Source organism: Saccostrea cucullata, unplaced genomic scaffold, assembly GCF_032062105.1.
Source record: "Saccostrea cucullata isolate Sc308-1 unplaced genomic scaffold, CSIRO_AGI_Scuc_v1 ctg676, whole genome shotgun sequence".
In the NCBI taxonomy this organism is placed as follows: domain Eukaryota; kingdom Metazoa; phylum Mollusca; class Bivalvia; order Ostreida; family Ostreidae; genus Saccostrea; species Saccostrea cuccullata.
The window spans coordinates 127,084-143,138 of record NW_026927100.1 but is presented as its reverse complement, the minus strand read 5'-3'; the positions used below and the strand labels follow the sequence as shown (position 1 = coordinate 143,138).

At 35.1% G+C, this 16,055-nt stretch overlaps 1 protein-coding gene across 1 annotated transcript; it reads right to left on the bottom strand.

The window, feature by feature from the left end:
• Positions 1-3,833: 3,833 nt before the first annotated feature.
• Positions 3,834-12,030, bottom strand: LOC134273437 (uncharacterized). The gene is made up of 2 exons (XM_062755630.1): positions 11,751-12,030; positions 3,834-6,258 (listed from the first exon to the last, which is right to left on the bottom strand). Exon 2 carries the CDS (start codon positions 6,043-6,045, stop codon positions 3,997-3,999), a length of 2,049 nt encoding a protein of 682 aa, XP_062611614.1. The 5' UTR covers positions 6,046-6,258; positions 11,751-12,030; the 3' UTR covers positions 3,834-3,996.
• Positions 12,031-16,055: the final 4,025 nt, after the last annotated feature.

Here is a 16,055-nt window from a genome sequence, read left to right as displayed (position 1 = left end):
CTTACCCCCGAGGTCATTATTTATACAATTTTAAATCTACACTACAAGAGAATGCTTCCACATAAGTTTCATCTTTCCTGACCAAGTGATTCTTGAGAAGATTTTTAAACCATGCAATCAAATTTTCACTATTTCTTCATAATCTCCCCTTGAAAGAGGGCGTGACCCTTTATTTGCACAACCTTGAATCCCTTTACGTAAGGATAATTTATGGCAAGTTTGATGGAAATTGGCCTAGTGGTTCTGAAGAAGTCGAAAATGTGAAAAGTTTACAGACGGACGGACAGAGCGAAGACAAACGGACAGCTAGACAGACAGACGAATGACGGAGAAAATGTGATCAGAAAAGAAACCTTGAGCTTTCAGCTCAGGCGAGCTTAAATGTAATCAAAATTAAAATATGATTATGGCAGCAATGCAGCATGTATTCAATATTTCTATCACATTTCCATCAAAACCCTTTTCCTAGGCAAAATATATCTTTCATGTGTTTTATTTTTAAATAATCTATGAAAGGGAGAGAGTGACTTGTGTAAATTATGTGTACCCACGTTCAGGAGTTGCTTGAGCGAAGGCCTCGCACCGTCGCGGAGTAAGAAACCGAAGAGAAGAATCGCAATGCAAATTGCCAAGACAAGTCCTAAAATTGTATGACAATACTTATGAGGTTTATTAGTGGCTATTTGCTGTAATATACAGGGTTGATTAGTACATTTTTGTGGAAAGTCTCTAAAAATAATATCTGAAATAATGTACCCCTCTACAGTTTCTTTGTAGCATAGAGCTACAATTAAAGAGGACCTCGGCAATGGTAAAAAAATTCTTAAGGTCACCTAAGCCCAAGTGAGCTTCACTGATCACATTTTGTTCGCCTCATCATGGTTCCCTTTGGTTCCTAGTGCAACAAATGGCCTCGGCAACAGTCCGTCGGTAACTCTTCACATTTTCGAAATCTCCAGATTCATTGGATGGCGGATCAATTTTAACCAAGCTTGTCACAAAGCTTCCCTAGATAAGGGGATATGATTTTATCAAAGAAAGAGCCACCCTCATTTTCAAAGGGGGATAATTAGGGAAAAAAGTATTTTTAAAAATGGTGGCATCTACTTAAACTCTTCCTCTTAAAAACTACTGAGGCACGTAGCAACACACCTTTTACTATTAAAAATATTTATTGATAGGCTGGTTGCCCCCCCCCCCCCCCCCCACTTTTATTTGCTACAGTGAAGTGAAATGATGTAATGTAGTATTGTATGATAAAAATGGGTACTGAAAAAGGTTGGTATTGAAAACGTTTACAACTACCCCAACGAGTTTGTGCAACCCTCCCCCTCTTTTTTGCTTGTCAACTTTTTTTTCAGTTAAGGTTAAAAAAATTCTCTGGCTGCCCCCTTTCAAAAATGATGCTACGTCACTGCTACTGATTTAAAAAAGAAATGTTAAAATCGTCTTTAAAAAGTGAAGATACAAATTGAAGTAAATCCTGACTTATCATCCGTGAACTGAAGGATCATAGTTTCACACAGGAATGTATAAGAAAAAAATATTTCAAATATTTTTCTTACAAGAGCAAAGCCATGTTTAGTCCTATTGATATGGAAGCATCCTCAGGTAGTGTAGATTGAGGTTTGTTCAAATCATGACCCCTGGCGGTTAGGTTGGCCACAATGGAGATCAAAGTTTTACAGAGGAATATCGATTGATTGATTGTTACATGTATTTACCGTCTCGTTTGAGAATTTTTAACTCAGATAGAGACCTAATACCGTTAAAAAGCTGCAAATTTATACCTTTACTCGACACTCAGCTCATTGATGATGAGCTGTGAGGAATTTTTATCGTGCCTTTTCTGTGTTCAAAACCTTTCATACAGAACAGGAAGTTCATACCGCCAAAATATGGCTGAAATATTGACGACTCGGCGTAAACACCAATAATCAATCAAATTTTTTCTGTGTTCAAAGCTTGTTCCTTGTGGAAGGGCGGGGTAAAAGTAAATTAAGAATATCGGTCGTCAATGAAACGTTTTATCTCTTTTTAGTTCACCTGAGTCACTTAGGTGGCCTATTGCTATCTGTTTTCGTCCGTCGTCGTGCACCGGTAGTCGTCTGTAAACTTTTGAACATTTTTTAGCTTCATCTCTGCAACTACTGAACCAAGTTCAATTAAATTTGGTGTAAAGCATCTAAGGGTAAAGGGGACAACGGTGTGTAAATCTGTGGGGTGGGGCCAAAACCACTAAAATTAATACAATTTTTAAAATCTTCTTTACTCCTGGACATCAAGCAATCAAACTTTTTGCATGATTGTAATATACTAACTGGTAAGCATTGAGTTGGCCTTTCTACCAAAATTGTGAAATGCATAGCCCTAGGGTCAAGTGCAAGGGCGGGGCTATTTAGATCATAAAGTGTTCCCCTACTCTGCCTCTGGGTATTAAGTAATCAAACTTAAAGTATGCTACGTGTATAGTTAAATTGAGCAATGGTGCCTCTCTCAAAATTTTATGGCCTAAGGTTTAAAAACACGAAGCAAATTCATTTGTTGGAAATTGTTGCATGATACCTATGTGACCTATAGGGCCCGTGGACCTCTTGTTTCCTTATTTTAACTGATTTTCTTTATTAAAAAGAATCCCTTGAACTTCAAAAACCCTGTTTCTGACCATTTTAGACTCCAGTTTGATTACATCGCCATCGGGTACATTTCAACGTGCATTTAAAACGCTCCTTAATGGATTTAACCATAATCCAAACATTAAAACACCGATTCACAAACTGATCCTAATTTTTATTTTGTGACACGATAGCGGTGTTTTTCTTTGAAGTTTACTGTTCTGTATTAGCAATACAGAACGGGACTGTGGTGGGCGGAGCTACTTTCCGTTCTGTATTAGCCCTGTATACAGTATTGTATTTGCCAACTATTCTGTATCTAAAATACAGCACGGTCTAAAAATAAATCTGATTCAATTTAGCAAAAGCACGTACAAATAGTAAATGCCGATGTTTTCCTATTATAAATTTTGGGGAAATAGCCGGTATTTTCCTGAGAATATAAAATGTCAAAATTTCTCAATCACTTTTTAAAAACATTCCACACAGAATCTACAAGTAATTTCGATCCAAACTAAAGGAAAATTCGCAATAACGGAAAACATCCTCTGTACGTAATTTAGATCCAAACAAAACGGAAAATTCACGGAAAACATCCACTCTCCCCGTGCAAAATCATTCAGGTCCATTTTTCCGCGTTTTTAATTTTTTAAAATCCTTCTCGCTGACGACAGCCACACGTCTCTTTCACTTCGTTTTTAATGTCGCAATTCAATTTGAAAATAAAAATCCGTGACATCAAAGTCCATCGAAAAATTTTCTATAAATCCTGTTTTCGTAAATCCAGTTAAACCGGAATTTTAATACCCCTGAAATATATTATGATAAATCTCTATCTACAATAGATCACAACAATGACGGTTAAATCCTCCAATTTAACCATTAAAACTGACTATCACTCGATTACGTCTACCCCGTTAAACTGTCAAAACTAATCTGACCGAATTTTACGTTTTCCGTGGAAATATATATACTGCGGATGCGTACTCCCCGTCGGGGCCTCATCTACAGAACTCTAGCGGAAGTTTGGATGCTGCAAAGTTATAAAGTGGGCGGAGCAATTTTTGATTGATCGTGTCACAAATCATTTAGAGAACTCGACAGGTTCTGTATCGTAGATACAAATTTGGGGGTGGAGACTCGTGCTACGCACTCGTCCACCCCCAAATTTGTATCTACGATACAGAACCCGTCTCGTTCTCTAAATAATACTTATGAAACTACCGGTATGTTCAATGCATAACATTTTTAATTTGTATTAGCTCTGTCTTCAATTTAAATTTAATACTTCGCAGCTTTAAATACGACAATCAACGTTTAATTTTCCTTCTTTTAAAAAGAGTCTTCAACTAAACTACAGTGAAACTAAATAAATTTAAGGTCATTCATTGTGAACAGCTCCTTTCAGTTTCTGCCTAACTTTGATACAGCTATTGGCTAAGGTTTCATGGACCGTCAGTGACGTGCCCTCCGGAAGTGTATCATACTTTTTGTCCTCATTTATGGACACTGCAGATATACGATACACTCTTCTATTGTACAAGCTGTTGTCATCTGACAATGGTAGAGTTTGTTTCAGATGTTGACACATCATTGTATACACATTATGTTCTCTTGGTGTTGCAATATCATGCATGTAACTTTGTTCACGAGTAACGTCTTTTTCCTGACGAAGAGTTAACTTTATCATCTCTTTACTACTTGAATCATTTTGTTTAGGAATGTTGACTAGGAGTTTTCTGTTGGTATTGTTGTTGTTATCCAGGTAGTCTGTTTGGATAACAAGTGAGGGATGGTAGCTAACACTACGGTTACACGTTTGGTCTGACCTGCTGGAAAGGAGAGAAGCAATTTCGTGTCCTTTTTCATCCTGTTCTGGATAAGAAATGTCGCCAGATATTGTTTCATCATCTTCTGATTCAAGATGTCGAACACTGTCTTCGTAGTCATGGACACTAGGAAGCCTGATCGTTGTGTTCTTTAGTTCGTCACCTTCCTCAGAATGTTCAGCTCTTACCAAGCGAACCTTTTCTCTATATTGTGTTAAAGCTTTGCGATGCATAAAACTAGACGCTCTGGAAACTTTTCTTTGCTCCAACTTCCACGTACCCGTTTCTTCCCTAGCACTAATTTTGTTGCCTTCTAGCTTATTTTCACTAAATTGATATGCCGGCACCTGTTCTCTAATCATGGGGGAACGGTAAGTAATATGGCCTTGAAAGTCATCACTAGCTTTTCTTTTAATTTGTTTTTCACTAGATTTTTCCTTATCTGAAATGTAAATTGGTCTTGGTTCTTCAACCTGATTGTTTGGAGTTGTAGTTTGTCCCATTCCATTTGGGGCTAAGGCTAAAAATCTGTGAAGTTTGAATTCTTTTACACTTCTGCGTGAATGCCTCCCTCTGTCCTTAACAGATCTGGAGGATTGGTTCATTTTGGAGTTATTTCGCTTTCCTTTAGCGTCCATAATAGGGACGCTTTGGGTAGACAGAACAGATCTTGATCCGAAGGAATCCCTACTGTAAGACGAGCTTCGACTATCAATCCTGGATTCTGACTCGGATTTTCCATCCTCTTTAGGAAGCTCTGTACTAGGACGAACAGAGTCAGGATTGATCCGCTGGCGTGCTATCATTGTATCGGTTTTTGGTCGCACACCAATTGTACTTAACTTTGGGGGATCAGGGTTTATAGATAATTTTCCAGGTTGCTTTTTAGACACTATTTTTATTTCACTTTTATTTTGAAGAAATTGGATGACCTGTTTCATGTTCAGTTTATCAGGATCATGGTCATTTATTGGGGTGGTACTTCGGGGAAGCTGATTCACATTCAGCTTATATTTCTTTTTCCTTTGAGCCTGTTCACGTGCATAATTTTCTTTATGCTTCTGTAACTCAAGTTCTCCTGGAGTTAGATTTAAATTTCGCATAATTCCATTTGTGCCGTAAAAGAACTTTCTCTCTGATAAAACAGATTTCGCGGCTTTATTATTCATTGCTAGGAACTGAGACTGATCCATCTGATTTTCAGTTTGAGATTCTGTGTGGAAATCCAAAGTTTGAGAATTTAAATCCTGAATCGAGCATTTTTTTTCAACACAGTCAGTAGAAGATACATTCAAGTAGTTGTCGTGGTTAAGAATTTTCCCTCTGTAATATGATTTGATGAACTCTCTGGGAGGTCGTCCGGAGAATGGCACATTTAATACGTCTTCATTTGCTGGTTTATCTGGACCTGTGGTAGTGAACGAATTTGTGCGGGTGACAGCTAAGACTGGATAATGTCGCTTCTCTCTACTTTCTGAATACGTAATGGAGGAGGAAGGTCTTGACTTTAAATAACTTCTGTTGTCGTGCAAAAACGGTGCGATTTGAACAACTGTAGGTCTCCAATTGGAATTATCAGAAGTCAACACAGCTGCACTCATTCTCCTATCCTTGTTGACGAAGCGTCAACCGAACTGTTGACTGAACTGTTAGTGATTAGACGCATTTTAAAGGATTAATCGGGTAGGTGATTTATTCAAACTTTCGTCGATCACTTTTTCTGAAGGCATTCAGTGATACATGTATGTGTATCGTGGATTACAGTTACGTTAATTGCTGTTTCCAAAACTTGAGGAAATGCCAGGCTCCTTAATCTGCAAGAAATAAATACAGTTAGTGTAATCAGTATGGTTTTTTTTAAATTGTCAGATATACTTAACATGTTTCTGAGATACCTCTTTATTTATTGTTGTTGTTGTTGGAAAAATATTTAATAGGAAATTGTTGTCAGTATACATGTAGGATACATCATTTAAACATGTCATCTAAAAATTAAGAATGATTTTTTAATATAGTTCAACAGGAAATAGTAAAATGTATATTGACGTGCGACGGATGAAAACTTTTTTTATTTTGTGCATATTGTAAATATAGTTCAACATTGAACCTTTCTTAACAGATTTCTTTTCTTTGGGTTGTGTAGAATTTAAATAACTTTGAGATATTTGATATGACTTTACCTACACCGGTAATCAACATTAAAATGATAGTATTATTTGAATAGAAAACCGACCCAATGACGGAGTGAAATATTCCATTTAATATAAACATTCGGTCCCGGATCATTAGGAGTGAAAACGTCTCGCTATTAAAAGACACAAGAAATTTTTCTCTTTATAAAATTTTCTCCCCCACAGCTTTCACACGGAACACCTTCCATTAAAAGACATTTTTGTCAACGAGTAATTGAAGGCTATCGTCCATGCACTGTGAATACGCTTTTTTGTAGAAGGTCATGTGAAAAGTTGTGCATTATCAATGATAGTCTAATATAATATCTTTTTTAGATCAAAAGATATCTCTAATCTCACTTTTATGAACGGTAATATGAAAATTTAATCCCAACGTTTTGAGACATCAGAGTGAATCGAAGTTGGACATATCATCGATATCGGCCCATCCTTTGCTTCGTTCACAGGCCTTTGGATCGCGTTAAAAAACATTGTAGGTTAATTTTTTTTTTCAACACCTCATTTTTTTTCTAAGCGATCTAAAGGCCTGTGGCTTCGTTCTATGTTTATTTTAAATTATTTATAACATATAATCAAGATTTGAAATACATGTGCCATGTCGAAAGTAGAGTAGCAAGTTCTTGTTTTTTCAGATCTAATGACTTATAATTAGGACAGGGAATTCAATTTTACCTCTACTGGTCAAAGACCAGAAGAACTTTTGCGAAAGTAAGGTGTCCGTCCGTCTGTCTGCAATTTTTTTTTCACTATGTTACTCCTTCTGCAGTTTTGGTCTGATTTGGATAAAACTTTGCACTATAATGCATACCCTATTGCATCGGTTTTTTATTTCACTAGTGCTGCCATAGTCACTAAAAATTTCTGTGAAATTCCTATAAAACGCTACTCCTTCTATAGGTTTGGTTTGATTTTAATATTACTAAGCAAACAAGTAGACTAGACTAAGATAAAATTCCTTTCAATATCAATTTTTTAAAGCTTACAATACTATATTTCCTTCATGTTACTTTACTTTAGTATAAAGTGGGGGGGGGGGGGCAACCAGTCTTTCAATGAACATTTTCAATAGTAAAAGTATTGCTGGCAAAAAAGTGCCCCCCCCCCTCCTGTTGCTACGTGCCTGGACGTTGACATGATTACTAAAGATAGAAAATTTCTGTGATATTCCTTTAAACGCTACTCCTACAGTTTTGGTCTGATTTCAATATAACTTGGCACACAAGTAGACTACACTAAGATACATAAATTTATGCATCGGTTTTTGATTTGATAGAACGATGTTGCCATGGTAACTAAAAAATGAAAATTATTTAATTATTTTGCCGCCCTGTGGAAAGCTTAAAATTTAGTCCCATTCCGGCACGTACGGCCACTGAATAGTGAGAGTATTTTTCGTGCCAGTGCCTACTGCGACGCAGGATTTTGCTTTGTAAAACATTATTCCTGCTATAGTTTTGTTCTGATTTCAATCTAATTATATAATTTGACATACATGTACAAGTAGACGACATTAAGATGCATAATTATATACATTGTATATGTATTGCTGCCTGTTGCAAGTTTCAAATCTAGGTATTTTTTGTTATGTGTACATAGCTGCAGATCTGTAGCTCTCCGAAAAAAAATATATTGATAGACCGGAGAGCTACAGTGCCACCCATTGAAAAAACTGTATATTTATTGCGCACAAAAAAGTGCGCTCAATTCTTAATTAATTCTTCCAAATTCTTACCTCAATTGCAAATAAGGAAAGATTTCAAAAAAAATTCTTTATCTTCTATCAAGTACTCTCGTAGTTGACATCCGAACGAAGCATATTGGACCGAATTATCTTTGAAACCAAAATGGCAGTATAAATAAGCGAAATGTTTGATGATTATAAAATCAGGGTCAGGAGGACTATTAACAACAATTATGAGGAATTTTTGGCTGTGGAAACAGCGAAAGAATATGTTAGGAACACACGATTAGTAATATTTTGAGATTACATTTTAAAAACATGGAGAAATAAATCGAGAACTGAGCGCACTTTTTTGTGCGCAATAAATATACAGTTTTTGCAATGGGTGGCACTGTAGCTCTCCGGTCTATCAATATATTTTTTCCAGAGAGCTACAGATCTGCAGCTAATGTGTACAGACCAGTAGAGTTACAGTCTCTTGAGAGACTTTTGGTTGTTAATAATAGGTTGATACAACAGAAATGTCACAACTGCTATAAAATCTCTTTATCGTAACTTTACTTCCAAATACATCTATGTATTTCTGAAACTTTTCAAGATGTATGCAATACTTTATGAAATATTAAAATAAACACAAACTCATGTTGAATCAGATTAAATTACATTGTCGTCGGAAGCAAATTTGAAAAGGGGGGGCTAATTCAAAGAGAAAAAAATTCAAACCTGAAAAACACCTGTCAATGCAAAAGAAAAATGGAAAAAATGATCATTGGCCAAACCTGAAATCCTATTTTTTGTGGGAGGGGGTAGGTTCGAACATATCTCAGTACCAATTTTTTCCCCAAACATAAGTCTATCACTAAAGTCTTACTCTTCTTTTACTACACTACAATGTACCTGAGGTTACCCCCCTCGGTTCCGAATTATGAATTAAGCAAAAGAAATTATTTTATCACAAGTCTCACAATTCTAATTTTGTATGTTGTATAACGTCATTTTCGCTCGTGAACATGGAGACGCCACCACTTGCCGCCCTGTGGAAAGCTTAAAATTTAGTCCCATTCCGGCACGTACGGCCACTGAATAGTGAGATTATTTTTCGTGCCAGTGCCTACTGCGACGCAGGATTTTGCTTTGTAAATCGAAAAAAAAATCAAAATTTTAATTTGCATCATTACTCAAAACTTCTCTAACCACGAAATCAAATCCCCACATATCAATAATACTTTCTCAAACCTCAAACATAAAGAAATTCAGTTGTGAAAACAAAATGAAACCTCACCCCCTTTACAAAGTAGGATTTTCGGGTTCGGAAATTTATTTTCCTTTTTTGCAAAACTTTCAGATAATCCATACAAATATTTTTTCCAGGTTGATCAACCTGCCACTTTAAAAGACCATACTCCAACTTAAGCTTATATCCTATTGATCCACATGTATTTAACTACATCCATATGTAAAACATACGTTAAAATAATAAATCATCTCTTCACCCCCCCCCCTTTTAGGAAAAATTTTTAGATCCGCGCCTGTGTATATAATTTTCTATTCAACACACTTTTTTTCATTCCAGCATCGATTTTTTTTTCTCTTGATACATTGCCGAAGTATACAGTTGGGAAAAAAAGAAAAAAGTTATTTCTTTTCTTTTTCTAGCAAAGAAAAAAAAAGTGAAATCAAACTTGGTTCTAGAAATATCAAATGGATTAAGTCAGCTTTTGGAAAAAGGAAATATTTCATTTGTAATCTTTTTGCTTCTGACGAATTAACGTACACTCTTTTCAATGAGAAAAAGTCAATACAATTTATATAAAGTAAAGTCATAAATAGAGATAACACGGATTTGACTTCCTTTTTCGTGCTTTATTCTTCAAATTCTATATCTTAAACCATATAATCACACACACTCATGACTCAGATACACATTCAATATCTATTTATACGTTTTAACAAGAAGGTTTGCATTTTTATTTTATTTATCATATTATATAATTAAACTTTCAAACATATATATATATATATATATATATATATATATATATATATATATATATATATATATATATATATATATATATATATATATATATATATAAATATATATATATATATATATATATATATATATATATATGATTTATCTGGTCTCGATAAGTATAACGTATAACCTGCAAACATTTCTTTCATTTATTTGACAATGTATGTTTAATGATATTTCATTCAATGAGAAAAATTTAATCTTTGATCTGCCAATACAGTGATTAAAACCTTTTTAAGGGTCAATCAACAAAACAACGTTGTGTAAAATCTCTCTTTGAACAGCAAACTCTAGATAGAAGCAGTCGCCATAGCCACTGTCAACATGGGAGTGGTATTTATCAATCGGTACACCAAGTCATAAAGTCAGTCTGACAGCCGAGTGCTTAAAATGCGACATAATCAACTAGGTCCATAAAGTCGACCATGTAGTACAATATTTATATACCCTGAATAAAACTAGTCAAACCTCTGTCAAATAGGCCTCCATCCCACGAGCTGTGGTTCCATACACACTTCTGAATTCGACTAATGCAGTAAAATATAAAGCTTGCTAGGGAAGCTTGTTGTAATGTGTTAAAAGTCCTTTTGGTGTAACCATAGAATGTGTCAAAGAGCAGTGGTAAAAAATGATGGGTACCCTCCCCAACATCATGTGAAACATCCCAAGTTCTAATAGCATATTATTTCCCCCTAAAAACATTTATAAGGGTTAAGAGAAGAAGGTGGAAGAGGGTGGTGGTGGTGGTTAGTTTTGATGCATTTACTATGATCTTGTGTTCCTTTTTAACGCCTTGTATACTAAACGCCTAGATAGGTCTAAAAAATCAGATGTTAATACAATGACTTTTATTGAAGCCCTGAGTTTTTCCCAACGACTGTTTGATACCTTTGATATATAGAAACAGATTATAGATTTTAAACTGTTTTAGGCTGTCACGTTGTGTGGGAAATTTTAACTGGGATGTAACAGTATCTCTCTATATTTCTGTCTTAGATCAAAGTTGACAAAATGTCGTCTTGTATCAGTTCCTAGCGATGTAAGATAAAAATCACGTCACATTGACTGATTGATTTATTATGTAATTTTTTAAGCTAAAATTATCATAACATCATCAGACATATAACCTCCCATAAATAGTCGCCGATCTTCTGATGGCAATATTCAAATAAATTGTTTTTTGTGGAGATTAATTTCTATGTGCAGCGAAAATTATCAGAAAAAGTGTCTCGTTTAGAATTAATTTAAATCCCTATTTGATTTAATTTTTCTTACAATTCTGTTAAGTGGTTACGGATCAGTGAAAAAAGGCAGGATTGTCAAATAAAACAAAACTGTATAAGGGAAAAGAAAGCAAATATATTAGCAATTAGCATTTATACAGAAATTTCTTACCTCACAATTTTGAAAAACCTGACCCATCATCGCCGTAGGTTGCCTTCAAAAGAGTCATTTATTCCAAAGTGTCAATAGCATACGGCACCAGAACTGAAGTATCCCAAAGTTTACTTATCACTTAAAACATTTAAATCGCTTATTGAACATTCCTGTTTTTCTCCCATTCCTTAAAGTTAAGCAATGACCTGTGATCTTACAAACCTCCAATCTCGTCTACCGCCATTTCGTTTATCTTTTCCGATTTTTCGATTTCAAAACAGACGTGATTTGTTAATGCTTCTAAAATTAGCCAAACAGTAATCCAGTTTAAAGGTATTACAGGGAAATGGATTACCGACTGCATATTGTACAAAAACTGCATTTAAATTACTCATTGTGAACTTTCAAGAGACACGCTTTTAAACGAGAGTTATTTTGGATTGGCTTATTAACGCTTAGGGGTTTCGTTTAAAAGAAAAAAAAAACATTTTAACGAAGTACAGCACTATTTTTAAGCTGTGAACTTAACCAGGATCGCTACTGATCGATACATTTAAGGGGAGAATCACACAGGAATAATGCTTTTGTCATGTTTTTTTTTTTTTTTTTTTTTTTTTTTGGTTAGAAGTCAATTTGAACGTTTGACACAAGCGGGGATCTACAGCTGTGAGGGATTTTTTTTAAAAATCCCCCTTCCTGGAAAAAAAGACCTTCATCCGCGTATGTAAAATAAAAACCATGTTAATTTCTATTCTCTAAACAGATGACTGCTGCTGTCATTTTTTTTTATAGAAAAGTCACCATACAATATATATTTATTACGGCAGACTTTAAGAAAGATGCAGAAAAAGTGTACATTGTCCACTCATGATCACTATTTTCTATTTATTGTTTATATTTAATTATTGATCGTCAATTATGAAACCGGCCACTTATTAAATGCTACTCTCTCTCTCCCTGTCTGAAAGAGAACAATAAAGATTTAATGGAATATAATTCTATTCAATTTATTCTGTGTAAAACAACAAAGAAAATACAAAACAACATCAAACGGCCTCAACTGTATAAACTGATAAATGATAAATGATATACTGTTGCCAAAAAGCAAGGAAAATAGTATGATTAAGGAAGCTCTAAACACCAAAATAAACTGCTTTTGAACTTGGAGAAAAATAAAATCATATCAAAATGTGCATATTGACACTTTTTCATTCATTTATAACATACACTGTAGGGTACCTGCCTTATTTCCACAGGGAAAATGTTCAAAGACAATGGACTATCACTGCTGTTTACTTATATTGGGAAAATTAGTGCAAATAATAAATTCAATTACTTATTCTTGGTCTTATATAATGCTAAAATTGTTTTAATTTATTACAAATCGTGTTATTAACTGTAAATAACAATTTTTAATTTCACTTTTTACGGACATGCAAATCACTCTTTCTGCATAAAACTACCCTATAAGTAGAGCTATTTAGTGTGCAGTGTTAAGAGCTTCCTTAAAATCAACAAAATAACTGGTCTAGTATTGATATTGTCCCCCATTTAACACTTTATTACGATTAAATTATTGACAAATTATTTATTTTTTAAACCCATAGTATTACCTCTCTCATTGGCCTCGTTTGGGCATTTGAAGAATTTTAAAAAATGTACTTAGCTAATTTTGTATCATTTTTAGCTCACCTGAGCTGAAAGCTCAAGTGAGCTTTCCCGATCACCCGTAGTCCGTCGTCCGTCCGTCCGTCCGTCCGTCTGTCCGTCTGTCTATCCGTCCGTCTGTAAACTTTTAACATTTTCAACTTCTCAAGAACCACTGGACCAATTTTAATCAAACCTGGTACAAAGCATCCTTGGGTAAATGGAAATTTAAATTGTTAAAATAAAGAACCAAGTCCCATTCCAAGGGGAGATAATCAAGAAAATATCAAATTTAAATAGGGTGTGGTCATTAAAAAAATCTTCTTCTCAAGAACCACTGGGTCGGGAAAGCTGAAACTTATGTGGAAGCATCCTAAGAAAGTGTAGATTATAAATTGTTCAAACCATGATCCCCGGTGGTAGGGTGGGGTCACAATAGGGAATCCAATTTTTATATAGAAATATACAGGGGAAAAAATTCAAAATCTTCTCAAGAACCACTGGGTCGGGAAAGCTGAAACTTACCTGGAAGCATCTTGGGGAAGTGTAGATTCTAAATTGTTCAAATCCTGATCCCCGGGGGTAGGGCGGGGCCACAATAAGGAATCCAAGTTTTACATAGAAATATATAGGAAAAATCTTTGAAAATCTTCTTCTCAAGAACCACTTGGCCAGAAAAGCTAAAACTTATGTGGAAGCATACTGGGGTAGTGTAGATTCTAGATTGTTCTAATCATGGGCCTCTTGCTTACTCGAGCAATAGTTCTCTCAACATGTACTCTATGAGTTGCAACCTTTTCTGTAATATTAACATCCGATATTTTCATCTGGCCAGATGCAGGACAGAATGGTGGTATATTTAACTTAAGGGGGCCGACTCTAGTTTTCATTGCGCAATATTTCGCGCATCATAGTAAAACGAAGCGTATTTACTGTTTTAAAGCAACTTTTTTCACTTGATTAATAAAATTAAACAAAATTAAGCAATTAAAGTTTTTAAAATGTAATAACAATTATATATAACTGAATTTTGAACCGATTTTGCAACTGATAGGTAGGTTGACGTCGTTATAGTGCGTTTTTGACGCGTTATGATAAACTGAAGGTCTTAAAGAAAGGGATAATAAAGATGATATTAAATAAAAAGTAATAAACATACGCTCTTGAAATTTACTACATAGGAATTTGATAATCTCTTCATCATATTTTATTATTTTTGTATAAATCCTATGCATACGTTATATTTTGTAGCACTCTATAATAACAGGAAAATTCGTTAATTTTTGGCCTTTTGAGATGCCCCCCTCTGGTAACAAGACTGTAGAATTTTGTGTTTCTTACACATAATGTACAAGATAGTATTACTCGTCAAACATTATTATAGTTTTCACAAAAACGCTATTGTAGTATTTGTATAATTTGCTTTAAAGTGCTAAAAATTGGCACTTTCCTACATAATCCTATAGTAAATGTACCTGTATTTTAAGATGATCCCTTAGAAATACCTGGACGGTAGATTTCCCCCAAAGTTTGCATGTACACTAAAGTTAATGTCAGTTAAATATGATATAAAAATGAAGAGTTTCGCTATTGTAGTTTTCACGCAATAAAACCATAGTCGGCCCCTTAAGCCCTATCTTTTCTAGATCATTTTCAATACGAAAACCCTTATCAGCCATAACTCCATCATCTTTGTGTATTTTACCTGCTTTCATCATTTCCTCTAAAACTTTCAAAAATCCACTCTGATGAGTAATGTCATTGTCAGAAAATGACCCTGAAAATAACATTGAAGCAAATATTATAGAACCCTTGGGATCAACACCAACTAATCCTTTAAGAGTTGTACTGGACTTATAGTCTGAGTAAAACTGACTTTTTTAGCTCACCTGAGCCGAAGGCTCAAGTGAGCTTCTCTGATCACATTTTGTCCGTCGTCCGTCCGTCTGTCTGTCCGTCCGTCTGTAAACTTTTCACATTTTCGACTTCTTCTCAAGAACCACTGAGCCAATTTTGACCAAACTTGGTACAAAGCATCCTTGGGTGAAGGGAAATTTAAATTGTCAAAATGAAGGGCCAAGTCCCCTCACAAGGGGAGATAATCAAGGAATGGCAAAAATAGGGTGGGGTCATTAAAAAATCTTCTTCTCAAGAACCACTGAGCCAGAAAAGCTGAAACTTATGTGGAAGCATCCTGAGGTAGTGTAAATTCTAAATTGTTCAAATCATGACCCCCAGGGGTAGGGTTGGGCCACAATGGGGGATCAAAATTTTACATAGAAATATATAGGAAAAATCTTTAAAAATCTTCTTCTCAAGAACCACTGGGCCAGAAAAGCTGAAACTTATGTGGAAGCATCCTTGGGTAGTGTAGATTCTAAATTGTTCAAATCATGACCCCCGGGGGTAAGGCGGGGCCACAATGGGGGATCAAAGTTTTACATAGAAATGTATAGGAAAAATCTTTAAAAATCTTCTCTTCAAGAACCACTGGGCCAGAAAAGCTGAAACTTATGTAGAAGCATTCTGGGGTAGTGTAGATTCTAAATTGTTCAAATCATGACCCCCGGGGGTAGGGCGGGGCCACAATGGGAAATCAAATTTTACTTAGAAATATAAAGGAAAAATCATAGCTGAAACTTATGTGGAGGCATCCTTGGTTAGTGTAGGTTTTAA

Bases quoted from the DNA above. Each gene is read 5' to 3' on its own strand.
- LOC134273437 (XM_062755630.1), bottom strand. From the start codon at position 6,045: ATGAGTGCAGCTGTGTTGACTTCTGATAATTCCAATTGGAGACCTACA.